Raw genomic sequence first — 13,697 nt, 5'->3', positions numbered from 1 at the left:
TATAGATGGTTATTGACAAAAACAGCTTTTTTGGAGAGACAGTTTGCCAAACCCAGTGTCATCTCTGCTTATGAATGTTGTGAGTTCATGCAGGAAAAGGTCCTTGGGGTTAAGCAGTTATTGCAGTTGGATATGCAAAAATTCATCTGCATCTTCTGAAAGAATGAAACCAGTAAAAGAAACTTATCTGAGGAAGATTTGATTTCCAGCTAGTTGTAATTCAGATACTCAGATTTTTGAAATAACATGAACTTTATTTCAACTAGTATTGAGATAATGTGAACACTCATAACAAGCTTTGTAGTTTTTCTGAAATGAAATTTAGATAAATAGTATTCAGTTCCTGTTCATAATCTTTCAGGCTTGATCTTTTTTCTCAAAAATTCATAGAAATAAAATGCATTTTATTAAAACAATTTTTACTTCTTTTGTCTTTTTTTTTCCCTAGAATTCTCTATTGTTATTTTTTTCACCTAACCTATTAGTTCTTCAGGCAAGATGTTATTAATGTTTCCCTTATTTAGATTTTGCTGTATTTAGATTTTTGGTCTTTTCTAGTTTTGTTTTATTTTATTTTTATAGGTCTTACTGTTATGAATTTTTCTGTTTCAGATATGTCTTCAGAGGATACTACACAAAGTGCAGGTGAGAATTTGCATGAATAGAGTAATGTTTCAAGGGAGATGTTAGTTGCATTTATGTTTTTTGTTGCTTTTCTGTTGGTTTTTTTAAGTAAGTGGGATTTATTTATTCAAATTTATTTTCTTACATTTGTATTTATCTGTAATCTGTATTTTTAGTCTGCATGACTAGGGCTCTGAGGTGCACTCAACTGAGCTGTAAAACTTCCTTTTTCATTCAAAATATTGTATTGCTTACCAAAACCCAAACAGGGTAGATTTTTTTTTTAGCAAGTATATAGGGAGGTTTTGTATATAGAATGTTTTCTATGCTTTCTGATACTATTTAAGCTATTTTACAGAACTAAAATGTACACCCCATTCCTTGAAGACACTTACATATGTTCTTGCAAGGAGTTGTCAAATAGGATCAGAAAAGACTCAATCAAAAGAATTTGTTACCCATTCTTTTCCTGATTTTCCCATTTGAAGCAAGGAGTAGGTTCATTCCATATCAGGATGGATTCCTCCATGCCTGTACAGGAGCTGGACATCCTGCTGTTTTTCATTATTTATTGAAAAACACATTTTGAGAGCAGGATTCCTCCTATGCTGAAGTGCCCATGTAGAATAGGATAAACAGGGATCAGCTTAAAAGCACCACTTTCTCCTCTGAACAACAGAGAGCCAGGAGTAACTGGCTCAGATGGGGATACAAACATATAATTGGTTGGATCTTACTCCCTTTGCTGCTTTTACATTTCCCACACTGAAAGTAACTTCATTTTTTAAAAAATTGTCAGGTGTTTATATTTTTCTTGTATCAATAGAGTCTGAAATAGAAATAAGAGTTTATTTTTGTGAAATGTATTTCATGCGATTTTTAAGTTAAAATGTGAAAACTTTTTACTTTTTTTTTTTTTTTTTTTTTTAACAGAATCTCTTACAACAACTGATTATTACTCCACTACAGCACCAGGTAGGATTCATCTATTGCCACTGTTACATTTTTTTGCATCTCAAATTTTAAGTGTGTGTGAGTTCAGGAAGTCTGCTCCCAAATTTTTAATATGCTTATTACTTGGTATCTTGGTGTGTCATATTAACAGTGTGCCTTCCCTCACATTAATGTCTTGTCTGGTAGAATAACTAATTCTGCAATGCTTGTCTGGATGGCTGCATATAGAGGAGTTTGGTTATTTTGTAAATCAAAGCAGTAGGTTTCTGTAATGTAAGAAACACCATCTCAGAGACCATGTTTGCTTAAAAAGAAGTCTTCATGCTTTTTGGTAGATTGAAGCAAAATGAATACAGTTGTTGTATTTGACTTCAGGGCAGGCCTAGTAGGACCAGGAATAGACTGAATTTTATTTTTTAATTATCCACATAGAAAGTCAGTAGCCCAATTACAATGGATTTGCCCTGAGTTAGTGCAAGTGGAAGAGGAACTGGCTTGGAGTCTTAAAGACAAGGATAATTTGACTGTGTGAACATGACCTGCAGAAATATTCCAGCTGTGTTATCTTGGGGGACTGGTAGCCCTAGTGATTTTTGATCAATTTTTTTATCCTCCACACATCTAATCTATTTTGTGCATTTTGGTGGCATGCAGAGATCTTACGACTAGGGGGCACACAAATGGGTGTTCCCTAAGGAAAAAGGAGCTGATATTGATCTTTTGTGGCACTTCCGGATTTTGTTTTGGGTTTTTATAACTTGCTCTCTATGTAGTAAATAATTTTGACAATTTATTGTTATATTCACATATGATTATTGTTTATCAGTTATTTATGTGCATTTTATTTTTCTAAGGATTATTTATAAAAAGCAGTATACAAGGTTTGTAACTATATCACTCCCAACGAAAGGGAAGGCAAATTTAGAGTCATGGAATTGTTATGGTTGGAAAAGATCTCTAAGATAATCAAGTCCAAGCATCAAATTTATTTGATTCTAAACTGCTGTCTGAAATTTTTTTTCTAATGATTTGAATACTGCCACCAGCTTACAGTCTGTAACCCCTGGTGGCTTATTTATTGATGGTGTTCAAATTAATAAAGCAGCAATCTTTTACAGTAAAATGTTGGCACCACAGAGAAAGTGAGAAAAAATTTCCCTTCTCATTTGGTACTAACTTATAACAGCAGAAAAAATAGAATTTCTTTATTTTCTGTTAATGGAGGCCAATCCATCTGCTTAAGTAAGGAAAGTTGTTTCAATGAACAAGTGTAGGATTTTGTCTTGGATGCAAATATTTTTCCAGTGCTTTATTTTGAAATTATACAACAGAGCCATCTGTTTACAGTACTCTAATTCAGGATCAATGTTATTTCTCAGCAGTGTAGGTTGTATTGAAAATATGGAAATTATGGAGCAGCCAAAAGCTGCTGTAACTAAATGAAGGCATGTTCTACTAGATAAGAGTGTACATGGTTGATAAGAGTGTACATCCCAGTTTGAGTTCCATCAGGTACAACAGTCTTAGCTTCATGTTATCATATGGAGCCATAGCAGGATCCTCAGAAGCAGACAATATGCTAGTGATTGATTTCTGTGATAATGAAAGAGCTTATCAATTATACATTGATTTCTGTTTCTATTAAATGAAAAAAAAATATTGAGACCACTTGCATGTAATTCTTCTGTCAAAACTGTTGCAGAAAATTATTCAAAATAAATTAAACAAAGGCAGCATATTTCTGAGTACTTACTCTTAGAAAATATTGTGGTAAGTTCTGTAGAGAGGTAAAGCCTAGACAGTATGTCAATTACTTCCAGAAGATAAAGACATTTACATTTCAAACACTGGAATGATTGTAAATATGTGTGATAATATTTGGTTTAAGTTATACATTTTTACTCATTAGTTGTTTGGTTTTTTTTTCCCAAAAAAATCTATAGCAGGAGAAACCATTGTATGCAATGTAACACGTGTCTGTAATTATTCAGGTTAGTGTTTTTCTTTTCTCTTTTTTAAAATAAAAATCTTGTCCAGCTATTTTATACACAGAGTAAAGAAGCAATGTTTAGTTTCCATGTAAAAGCTAGGTCTGTAAAAAAATTTCCGTGGAAATTTAGAGAGATTTTATATGAATTCAAAATTACTAAAGGTGGGGAGTTTAAGAAGTGTTTAGACTCTTGTGCTTTTGATCTTTATTTTCTCATCAAAGGCACAAAATTGAAGATAAGAATTGCAAAAACCCCCCAAGAAACAAATCAGCTATGGAGTTCTATTTATAATAATGTGAAGTGCAATTTTTCTGTTTTGGGAAAAAATTAACTAGAAGGAATTTAGGGATGGCCATCAAAGTTAAATATATAGAAAATAATGAAGCTGTTGGGTTAATTAATTTTTTGAGATAGGTGAAAAGAAGGAAGAAAAATTGCAAAAATAGATAAGCTAGTGCAAGTGTTCCTAATTCCCTTGTATCAAGAGAGTAAGTTTTTCAATTCTCAAAAAATTCTGTGTTTTATCATTGATTTTCCTAACTTTTTATACTTTTGGTTTTAGTGTTCTATGTGGGCAAGGTAAAACTTCGGGCAAGTGAAGAAAGTAATGCATCACTAAATGTAGAAATAGTAAGTAATTCTTTCTTTTAAAACTTTATTGTAAAGAAGATTGAAGTAAGTTTCTTTGTCTACACTTAAAATAAGTGACATGATTCTTACTGTGTTTGCAGTACAAGATACTGTTTGCATTGGATAGAACAGCTCTGTTTTAAACAGCTGTGTTTTAAACAGCTGCTTTGAAGCTAAATTCCAGCTAAGTAAACTTCCTACATTAAGGACCTGTATTTTCTTCATAGCCACTGAGAGGAGGGGGAAGCCCTGGGTAATTTCAAGAATTTACATTTAGGCACACAGGATCTTCCTTTGAAGATTAATTTAGGCCTTTGGAAGATGAGCATCATTAGATGGCAACTATTTGAGCATAATTAAAGTTGGAATATTTCATGTTGAGATTCTCTAATAGTTCTGTGGTTTTTTGTGGATTTTTTTGATTATGCTTTTGTATGATCATTCTATGTTTTTTGGCCTGTAGTTACTGAGTTATTAATTTTGCAACATGTGACATGGGTGTGTCCATTTATACAACACAAGAGAGGTTTAAGTGGACTATATCATGCATGGCAAGGGCCATATTGATGACCCAGTATCAAGATAATACTAAGAGGATGAGAATGTTTCATTGTCACAGATGGAAACTGAGGGGAAGGAAAAAGGACCTTGTATTTTTATCCTACACATCCCTGTCAGCCCTCAGCCTGAGATTTCACGTGCAAGTCCCTGAAATCATGAGAGTAGTCAGCAGTGTAACCACAGAGAAGACTATTGCATAGCTGCACACAGAGCATTGAGTTTGGGCAGGGATATGGCCCTGGCAAAAGCCACCTCTATATTTTGTTGTGTTCAGTGGTGATAATGCCTGCTGAAACTGTCCTAGCGTGATAACATTACATCTACAGCTTCTGGAAAAACTGGTTTCCATCTCTTGAAACTCTTTTTGGTTTTTAGAAGAATATTTCTTAGTGGAAATCAATACTATGTATATTAGAGTATGTTTTTCCTCATGACCCTTGCTCCTTGCATGAAATGTAAAAATAACCAGTAATGTTGGTAACCAGAGGAGCATAAGAGTGCATCTATAAAAGGGGTTCTTAGATAAACCCAGACCCTAATGATAGATTACACTTACTCAGCTCAGTTTTATCATGTCTTTCATTACAGTTCTTGAATTCTCATTGCCAGTATTTTCTCATCTGTTATTTATGTCATTTATGGAGCTTGTCCCATTGTTGCACTTAGAGTTTAAAAATTCATTCGGTGTCTGGACTAAGCTGTCTTTGTTGCAAACTAAGCCAAATTCCTCTTTTTCCAGCATAAGACATGAGTTCACTGTCCTTTTTCCCCTATCTTTTACAAAGATTTAGGGGTTTGGTCTATACTAGATCAACACTTCCTTCCATAGATGGTGACAGCAGTGTCATGATCAATACTTGCTGCAGTGTATTCATGAGAAAACATGCTTCTTATCTTTGTAATTTCAGCCTATTAAAATGTGTGAAATGAACAATTTTCTTTTCAGGATAAAAGTTATTGGTTGTATTAGCTGTGGTATTTTTTTTTTTGTAACAGATTGATAACATAACTACCCACAATCAAGTCAAAAAATTAATTGAAATTCCAGCACATACCCCACAAGAACTGAGGTAAGTAATTCTGAATAAAGATTGAAATCTTTTTTATATTTGAAAAAGATAAAGTGAGACCTTCCATGTGTTGAGCAGACTTTGTGTTATTCCCACACATTAAAAATTTCACAAGTTGTAAGTTCTTGCTCTTTAACATAAAGTTCATACTTCCTAGTTTATGTATCACTGGAGTTTCTTTTAAAGAATAGTACACCAAATGTTTATTATAATTTAAGGATTCAGTCCATGTGGTAGGAAATTATGAAGACAACTTTCCTAGCTGCTTGTTCTTCAATAAATATTCTTGAAATCATTTCTATGGTTTTATTTAGGTGTAGTTTTTCTTTGCCAGTCTTTATAAGGAGAGGTTTGAATAAGTGAGTATTTCCCAGACTTCCCTGAAAATCAAAAAGATGTGGTTGGCCAAGAAATCTTGTTTGTAGAAGAAACCCATATTTCTGACTCATTCTATTTCTGTGGCTTTGAGTCTTGGCAAAAGGCAACATTAAGATTTATCTTTTGCTCTGTTAAATAAAATTTGCAGTGGGTTGATGTTCAAATGTGATGACAGAGGTTTAAATTTAGTTGGTGTAGAGACTAATAAAAGTCAGCTCTTCAAGTATTTAATTCTCTGAAAAGTGGTTTTGCAGCATTAGAACTGGTGTGACGTTCAACAATCATTGATTAACTGGAAAAAGATTTTTTCTCTGTAATTGTTTTTTTAAATTAAATTGTTGTAATTGTTTTTAGAAACATCAATAAAAATCCTCCATAACAGTAATATTTTATTTTAAAGCATTTCAGAGTTCAACAAAACGTTGCGAGCAGTAAGTGAGGTAAGATCACTGATTTTTGTTACTGTTTGGAAAACTTTTTTCCAACTTACTTCTCATAAGGCATCACTCCTGATTTCTCCTAATAAACCAATTTTTTTTTGTTTGTTTTCATTGTCATTACAGTCCTCTGTTATGGAATGCAGTGCAGAAAACAAGAGGTTTGTTCTTAAATTTTTAAAGACAAAATATTTCAAAACTCATATATTGTGATATGGGAAGTATGCATAGGTCTGATTCAGAAGAAAAAGACAAACTCTCTAGGAAGTTCAGAAGTTCAAGAAACAGGCTGGAGGAATATATATATAAGTTATATTTCTGATTTCATTACTGTCCTGGCATTAGTGATTTTGGAACAACCTTTTAGAGCTTGTTGGTTTTGTTTAACCCAAATGGATTGCTTCTCATTAGTCTTGTGCTGAAACCCAGACTTCCCTGCCATTTTATTCTGCATCTTGGTATTACCTGAGTCACATAACTGGGAGCATCAGAATTCCAGAACTTGTGAATGCAATATAATCATTGAGGGATTTGCTTGAGACATCCCAAGCTGCTGTTCTTCAGCTCAGGAAACCAACCATTTTTGGGGTAAAAGGAGCCTGAGGAAGTAACTAGTTCAGAGTTTGGAAACCATGGATTATCAGAAGGGCAAAGCTGCTCCAGAGAGGTGATCCTGGAAACCCTGAAACATAGATGATGTCTCTCAGTTTAATTGCTACTCACCATTAAATTATCCTTTAAAATGACCAGCTTATGAACACTCTAAAACAAAATGTGAAACTTCATTTCTCCAAATACTTGAATCTGGATTTTATCTTCCTGGATTAGGATGAAAGAAAAGTCCAAAACACTCAAATAAAATAGACAGAAAGTAGTCAGATCTCACCTTTATGTCACATACTGGCAGTCACTAACGTAATCTTTTCATTTTTATGAGCTGGAAAGAAACTTTTTTTTTCATTCGTCTCTATGTTTGCATTTGCTGAATATGAAAATTTTTTAGTAGAGATTCCCTAGTTTAGGCAGGGCTTCAAGTCCTTGAATTGTAGTCATGAAGATGGAGTTACATGCTTGAATGGGTCACTGAAGTTCTCTCTAAAGTCATGAGAGAATGCTGGCGTACTTAGATAATGGAGGTTTCATAAACACTGGCATATTTGCACTAACAGTGGAGATTACAATATTATCCTTACAAAATTATCAACTCTTTAATGACCAGCATTGATCAGGAAGGACCCCATTTAAGAACTGACATAATAGAGATAAGGGACAATAAGTGCCACAAGCTGATGTATCATGCTTCTAATCAGCCTGGCATAGTGGTTGACATGCATTAAAAATACGCCCAAGTCTGACAAAGACTAGGAAAAATGTGCTTTCACACTTATCATTTGTGCTAATGTGCTTTCATTTAGCATTTGATGTTAGTTCCATGTGTTATAAAGATGAGGCAGCTCTGTTTCTTATGTCTAAAGCTTTTTTCTTCTCATTATAGCACACACTGCAAATTCATAATGAAGCTGGCTGAGAGAGAGAATATAAGCAGTTTAACAGAAAAAGCAAAAATAAGTCAACTTGGTAAGTTATGTTTTCAACACAGTTTCATCACAATTTTACATCTTTACATGTGGTCTTCAAGTAGCTAAAAAGACAAGATAGTTACTTTTAGTTCAAAATATTTTCAGTTTTCAGCAATATAAATACATAAAAATGCAGCCTTCTGATTTTTGGGGGTGTATGTGATAGAAATAACTTTTTAAAACATTTTGGTGTAAAATTGCCAGCTACTTTAATAGAGCACACTTTGAAAGGATTAGGTGTAAAATAAGCTGAGAACAAAAATGTCTTGCTGAAATGACAATCTGAATTGAAAGGGTTGTTAAGCAGCCAAGCTTTCTTAGTGATATTTTGACAGGATGGAATACTGGCTCATGCCATTTCTCTCTGTTTTAAAAGCTGTAGTGTTGCATTTTGGTTTGTTTAAAATTAAAAAAAAAAAAAAAAAAAAAAAAAAAAGCCAAAAAAAACCCCAAACCAAATCTGAACTTTTCAGGCATTGAACAAAGGTCTGACTGGTCAAGGGTTTTTTGTTTTGCAAAACTAATTTGAGAACAAACTTCAAAATAAATTATGCAATATATCCTGTAGTTTAAAGGCATAATACACATGGTTAAATATTCTATTTAATGGTATCAGCCATTTTTATGCTTAAGGATAATGCTGCTTTGTTATCTCAGATCAGTGCTGCTGTTCATCACTGAAATACTGTTCCTTGACTGCTGAAGAATTACAAATTTAGTAAGTATAAATACAAAATTTGACTTGCTTATTTCCTAAATTTCCTAATATATGGCTAGAGTCAACTTCCATGCTTCAGTGTAATAGCCAGAAAGGACTCCACAAGAAAAAGCTGACAGTCATTTTCCAATGTAGCTCCTTCCTTTCCTCCCTCTTTCCCTTCCCTCCCTTCCTATCCCTTTTTTTAAACTTTTTTCCATGAACCATCTAGCTTTTGTGTTCAACAGCAGCTCACCTTCAGAACAAGCGACAAAGGTAGTAGTAGTATTTGTTTGTGGACTTGATAGTTAATAACTGCAGCAAAGTAGAATGTAAGAACCCTCTAAATAGTGAAGCATGAAACAACCAATCTGATTTATTTTAAAATATACATTATTATTAATTAGTATGTCCATATAATTTATATATATTCCTCTATTATAACTTGTTTTCTTCAAAATAGAAGAAGTGTTAAACTTAACATGAATTTTTGTGCCTTTTTTTCTTTTACAGTACTATACAAGTGCCACCTCATTTTATATGGGTTCCTTCCCCTCATTCTCCATCTCTCCCTAAAAAGGCTTTCTTCAAATCTAATTCTATTTCCCCCACTATACTTTCTGCTAAAAAAGGCCCCACAATTAGACCACTGATCGCACCAGTCACAGAACATTATTTTTCTGGAACTGTTTCCATATCTTCCTTTACAAACCTTATCTCTGAAAATTCTATGTCTTCGACCAGTGTTACCACTACACGTTCCTCTTCTGAGTCTCTTGCTCAACCTACCATGCCAACTTTTTCTTCCAAAACTTCCAATAAATCCATCACTGTTCCCATACCTGCCACAAAATCTGTCACTAATACTGCTTTTTCAATTAAATCTGATGCTGCACACCTTAACAAGACTTTTGCACTACTTTCTCCTTCTGTAGGTTTCACTAAACATCCTTCACTTTCTTCTTCTGAACCTCACAAACTTCCAATTGTAAATGGCCACCTTGAGGCTATCACCACATCTGTTGCACAAATTCCCCCTGCTACAAGCAAATCTTTATCTGGTCACAAAAATGTTAGTACAGTACCTATTGTTCCCCTTACTCCTTTCACCCCTACTATTAGTCCTGTCAGCCATTCTGTCTCAGCTTCTCATCCTCATTCCACTGCTGATGGCCATGAGACCCCAGGTAAATATGACAAGTAAATAATTATTTTTGTTTGAATGCCATATACTGGATTTTCTTTTAAACTTCATTGAACAATGTTATATATATGAGAGGTGACCTTACAATTGTTATGAATTACTTTGGATGGGAGTGTTGGTCTGCTGGAGGGTAAGAAGGCTCTACAGAGGGATCTAGACAGGCTGGATCGATGAGCCTAGGCCAACTGTATGAGAGACTCAACAAGGCCAAGTGCTGTGTCCTGCACTTTGTTCACAGCAGCCCTAGTCCAGGCATGGGAATAGTATCTGAAAGCTGCCCAAAGGAAAATGACCTGGTAGTGCTGCCTGACAGTGACTGAACATGAGCGAGGGTGTGCCCAGGTGGCTGAGAAAGCCAATGGCATTCTGGCCTGTGTCAGCAATAGTGTGGCCACCAGGACCAGGGCAGTGATTGTCCCCCTGTACTCAGCACTGCTGAGGCCACATTTCACACCTCATGTCCATTTCTGGACCCCTCACTACAAGAAAAACACTGAGGTGCTGGAGAGAGTCCAGAGAAGGGCAACAGAACTGGGAAAGGGTCTGGAGGAGTCTTAGGGGTGACCTTCACTCTGTACGACTCCCTGGAAGGAGATTGTGGCCAGGTGGGGATTAGCCTCTTCTCCCAGGCAACCAGTGACAGAATAGGAGTAAATGGCCACAAGCTGTGCCAGGGAGGTTGCTGGGCACCAGGAAGAATTTCTTCTCTGAAGGGGTAGTTAAGCATTGGAATGGGCTGCCCAGGGATGTAGTGGAGTCACCATCTCTGAAGATGTTCAGGGAACAACTGGACATGGCACTCAGTGCTCTGGTCTAGTTTACAAGGTGATGTTTACTCAAAGGCTGGACTTGATGATCTTAAAAGTCTTTTCCAAGCTAAATGATTCTCTGATTCTATTCTGTGTGAAAACCCTGAGACAGCTTTCACTTGGTGTGCATATATTTGGAAATACATTCTGATGCCTTTGGGCATGGTGAGTGATATGTCACCCTACACCATTGTTAGTAACTCTTACAAGTAGGTACAATGCTCAATTCCTATTAGAACACATGTCTTTTGGACAGAAAAAAATTAAGTCAGAGAGCAAGGTCAGTTTTTTTTAAACTAACCTAATATTTAAAGTACTGCACAGTAATGTTGGATCATCCTTAAAATATTGTTATTGACTGGGAATATTCTTAGTGGCTATGTATTTTCTTATGAAAACTGTACACATCTTTACAAGCCTCTTTTCAAATTTCTGACACTATATTGATTTTACTCTACATTCAGGTGTTCAGTGGTTAAAAATTCAAAATAATAGGTCATTTAATATATTAATGGTCTGTTGTGTGGAACTTTGAAATCAATAAGACACGAAATTAATGTTGGCAGTTTGAAACCTTGCTTTATGTTTTCATGATATTTAAATTACTGCTCTCTGCAAAGTAGCTGATAGGGAGGAATTGCATAACTTGTCAAGAAACCTTATGAGTAGTGATACTAGTTTTTAATCAAGGGAACTGTTTAATTTTTCTGCTTCTCCAACTTTGTCATTTATTGAACACAATGTTTAACTTTTCATTTGTCACAGGAAAAACCGTTTCAGCTACCACAAATATAACTTCTGTACACACCACCATCAGTGTCGCCACAGCTGAGCAAATCGTGTCCAAAATAGAAAATGATTTAGCAGCTGGAAAAATAGAGCCAAAAGATGTAGAAAGGATGGTTAGTGAGGTGAGCAGTATCCTCACCGCTTCTCAGCCATTATCACCACGAATTTCTAACAGGTAGGTCATTCTGGCAATAGATTAGAGGAGTGTTGTATTTACTGTCTTGATAAATTGGCTTCAGCAAGTTTCACTTTTTCATAATCATAATCCAGAAGAATATTTCTTGTTCCTTAATGTAGTTGTTCAAAGTGGAAGGACTATTATTCTAATGTTACCAGCTCTACTATAATATAGTGCCATAGAAAATGTTGGGGGTTGTTTTGTTGCCACCAGAATAAGTGAGCATTTTGCACCACACACAAATTATTGGTCCATAACTATAACTTGCTTGAGAATTTTGGATGTATGTGCTTGGTCATACTAGGTATACTTTTTCTCAACAGAATTATAAAACTGGTGGACTACATTGGCTTAAAAGTAAACTTATCAACATCATCTGCAGAATTTGTCTCCCCTTCCTTGGCTCTGGCAGTTGTCAAAACCAACAGAATCCGCTCCAACCAAATGTCTTTTGCTGTCCAGGACTCATCTGATCTCCAGGTTACAAAACACTTACAATATCTGCAAATAGCCAAACATTTATTTTAAAGTGTTTATGGTTTTATATTTATAGGACATGAGTTTGTTCTTTGTTTATGTCAGTTTCAGAATCTTTAGTTCATGTTAGTTACATACTGTTTTTTAAGCCCTTCACAGTTTTTCCTTTAATTTTCAACTGTGTAAGTAGGTGTAAAAGTGAGCTGACTTAGCAGAAACTGGCAGAACTAATGAGCTGTTGGAGAGGGTGTGCTAGAACAGCAGAATGGACAGTGTTTGGCAGAATAACTTTGCCCCAAGCCCCCTGAATTATGAATCATTTATTCAACCACCATGACAGTGCTGAAATTTATCAGGAGTGTTGCAAGATGGCTTCATCTGTTAGAAGCAAGTAATTGTAAAGGGTTCCAAAGAAAGAACTATTATGTGTGTTACTTGGATAATGATGCTCAGACATTTGTCCCTAATGGCATCTCACCAAGAAATAAGTGCTTAGAAAGTTTGGTTGGATCCCCTTTATCTCATTCAAAACCTCCCTCCTGACAGAGAAAATAATGGACAATACCAGCCTTGGAGGCTTAAGCAAGGAGAGATGGAAAGTTTTGGACCAATTTTGACACATTCTGCCTACTCAGAGAAGAAAATAGCTTAATGTATCGTAAGCCATATGTAGTACTGGAACTTTTCTGTGTTACTGAAAATTATATAAATGTTTAACATTTGGATTCTTTTCTATTTTTTAGCAATATGTAGTGCATGAATGTGAGATGACTAGGAGGTGGTAGTGCTGACATACAGATAGTTAGTTATTTGCTAAAGAATGATTTTTTATTTCATGGTACTGGTAATGAAAATCTGAAAACTTTCAATAAGTATCATCTACTTCAAACTAGAGCAACAGGAGTGCTTTTGTGGAATTCAGGATTTCTTTGATAGCTGTCCACACCAGTGATCTCCCTAGTGGGGTTTCACACAACAGTCCCCTGCAGTGCGGGAAAGTGTTTTTTATATGATTAATAAATGAAAAATACATTTTAAAAAGTAATTTTTAATCTCCTTAATTTTTTTTTATATTTTATAACTTGCATAATATATTAGTAGACTAATTCATACATGTAACTTATGGATAGGTGTATACTGGGGTTCCTGCTCAAAAACTTTTAGGAGATGCATGATCAAAAACATTTGGAATGTGCTGGTCTAAATAGATTAGTTAAACCACATTGTTATGGCACTTTGGGGAGGTCACACTGTTACTCTTATTACAGCCATTCTTTCAATACTCAGATAATTTCTTTCTGCAGTACTACTACTGTTT

General features: G+C 35.0%; 1 protein-coding gene across 2 annotated transcripts in view; it reads left to right on the top strand.

Annotated features, from left to right (window-relative positions):
• The window catches only part of ADGRG2 (adhesion G protein-coupled receptor G2), a 58,067-nt gene that overhangs the window by 31,166 nt on the left and 13,204 nt on the right, over positions 1–13,697 (top strand). For both annotated transcript variants that reach the window (XM_056496671.1, XM_056496680.1), the window contains 12 exons: positions 613–645; positions 1,558–1,599; positions 3,522–3,569; positions 4,132–4,199; positions 5,757–5,830; positions 6,609–6,648; positions 6,772–6,806; positions 8,141–8,223; positions 8,883–8,943; positions 9,436–10,109; positions 11,701–11,899; positions 12,226–12,382. In XM_056496671.1, the coding sequence (XP_056352646.1) occupies positions 613–645; positions 1,558–1,599; positions 3,522–3,569; positions 4,132–4,199; positions 5,757–5,830; positions 6,609–6,648; positions 6,772–6,806; positions 8,141–8,223; positions 8,883–8,943; positions 9,436–10,109; positions 11,701–11,899; positions 12,226–12,382 (1,514 nt within the window). The remainder of the gene's footprint in view (positions 1–612; positions 646–1,557; positions 1,600–3,521; positions 3,570–4,131; positions 4,200–5,756; positions 5,831–6,608; positions 6,649–6,771; positions 6,807–8,140; positions 8,224–8,882; positions 8,944–9,435; positions 10,110–11,700; positions 11,900–12,225; positions 12,383–13,697) is intronic.

Source organism: Oenanthe melanoleuca, chromosome 1, assembly GCF_029582105.1.
Source record: "Oenanthe melanoleuca isolate GR-GAL-2019-014 chromosome 1, OMel1.0, whole genome shotgun sequence".
NCBI lineage: Eukaryota > Metazoa > Chordata > Aves > Passeriformes > Muscicapidae > Oenanthe > Oenanthe melanoleuca.
The sequence above is the reverse complement of the archived record's forward strand: the minus strand, read 5'-3'. Positions and strand labels throughout refer to the sequence as shown.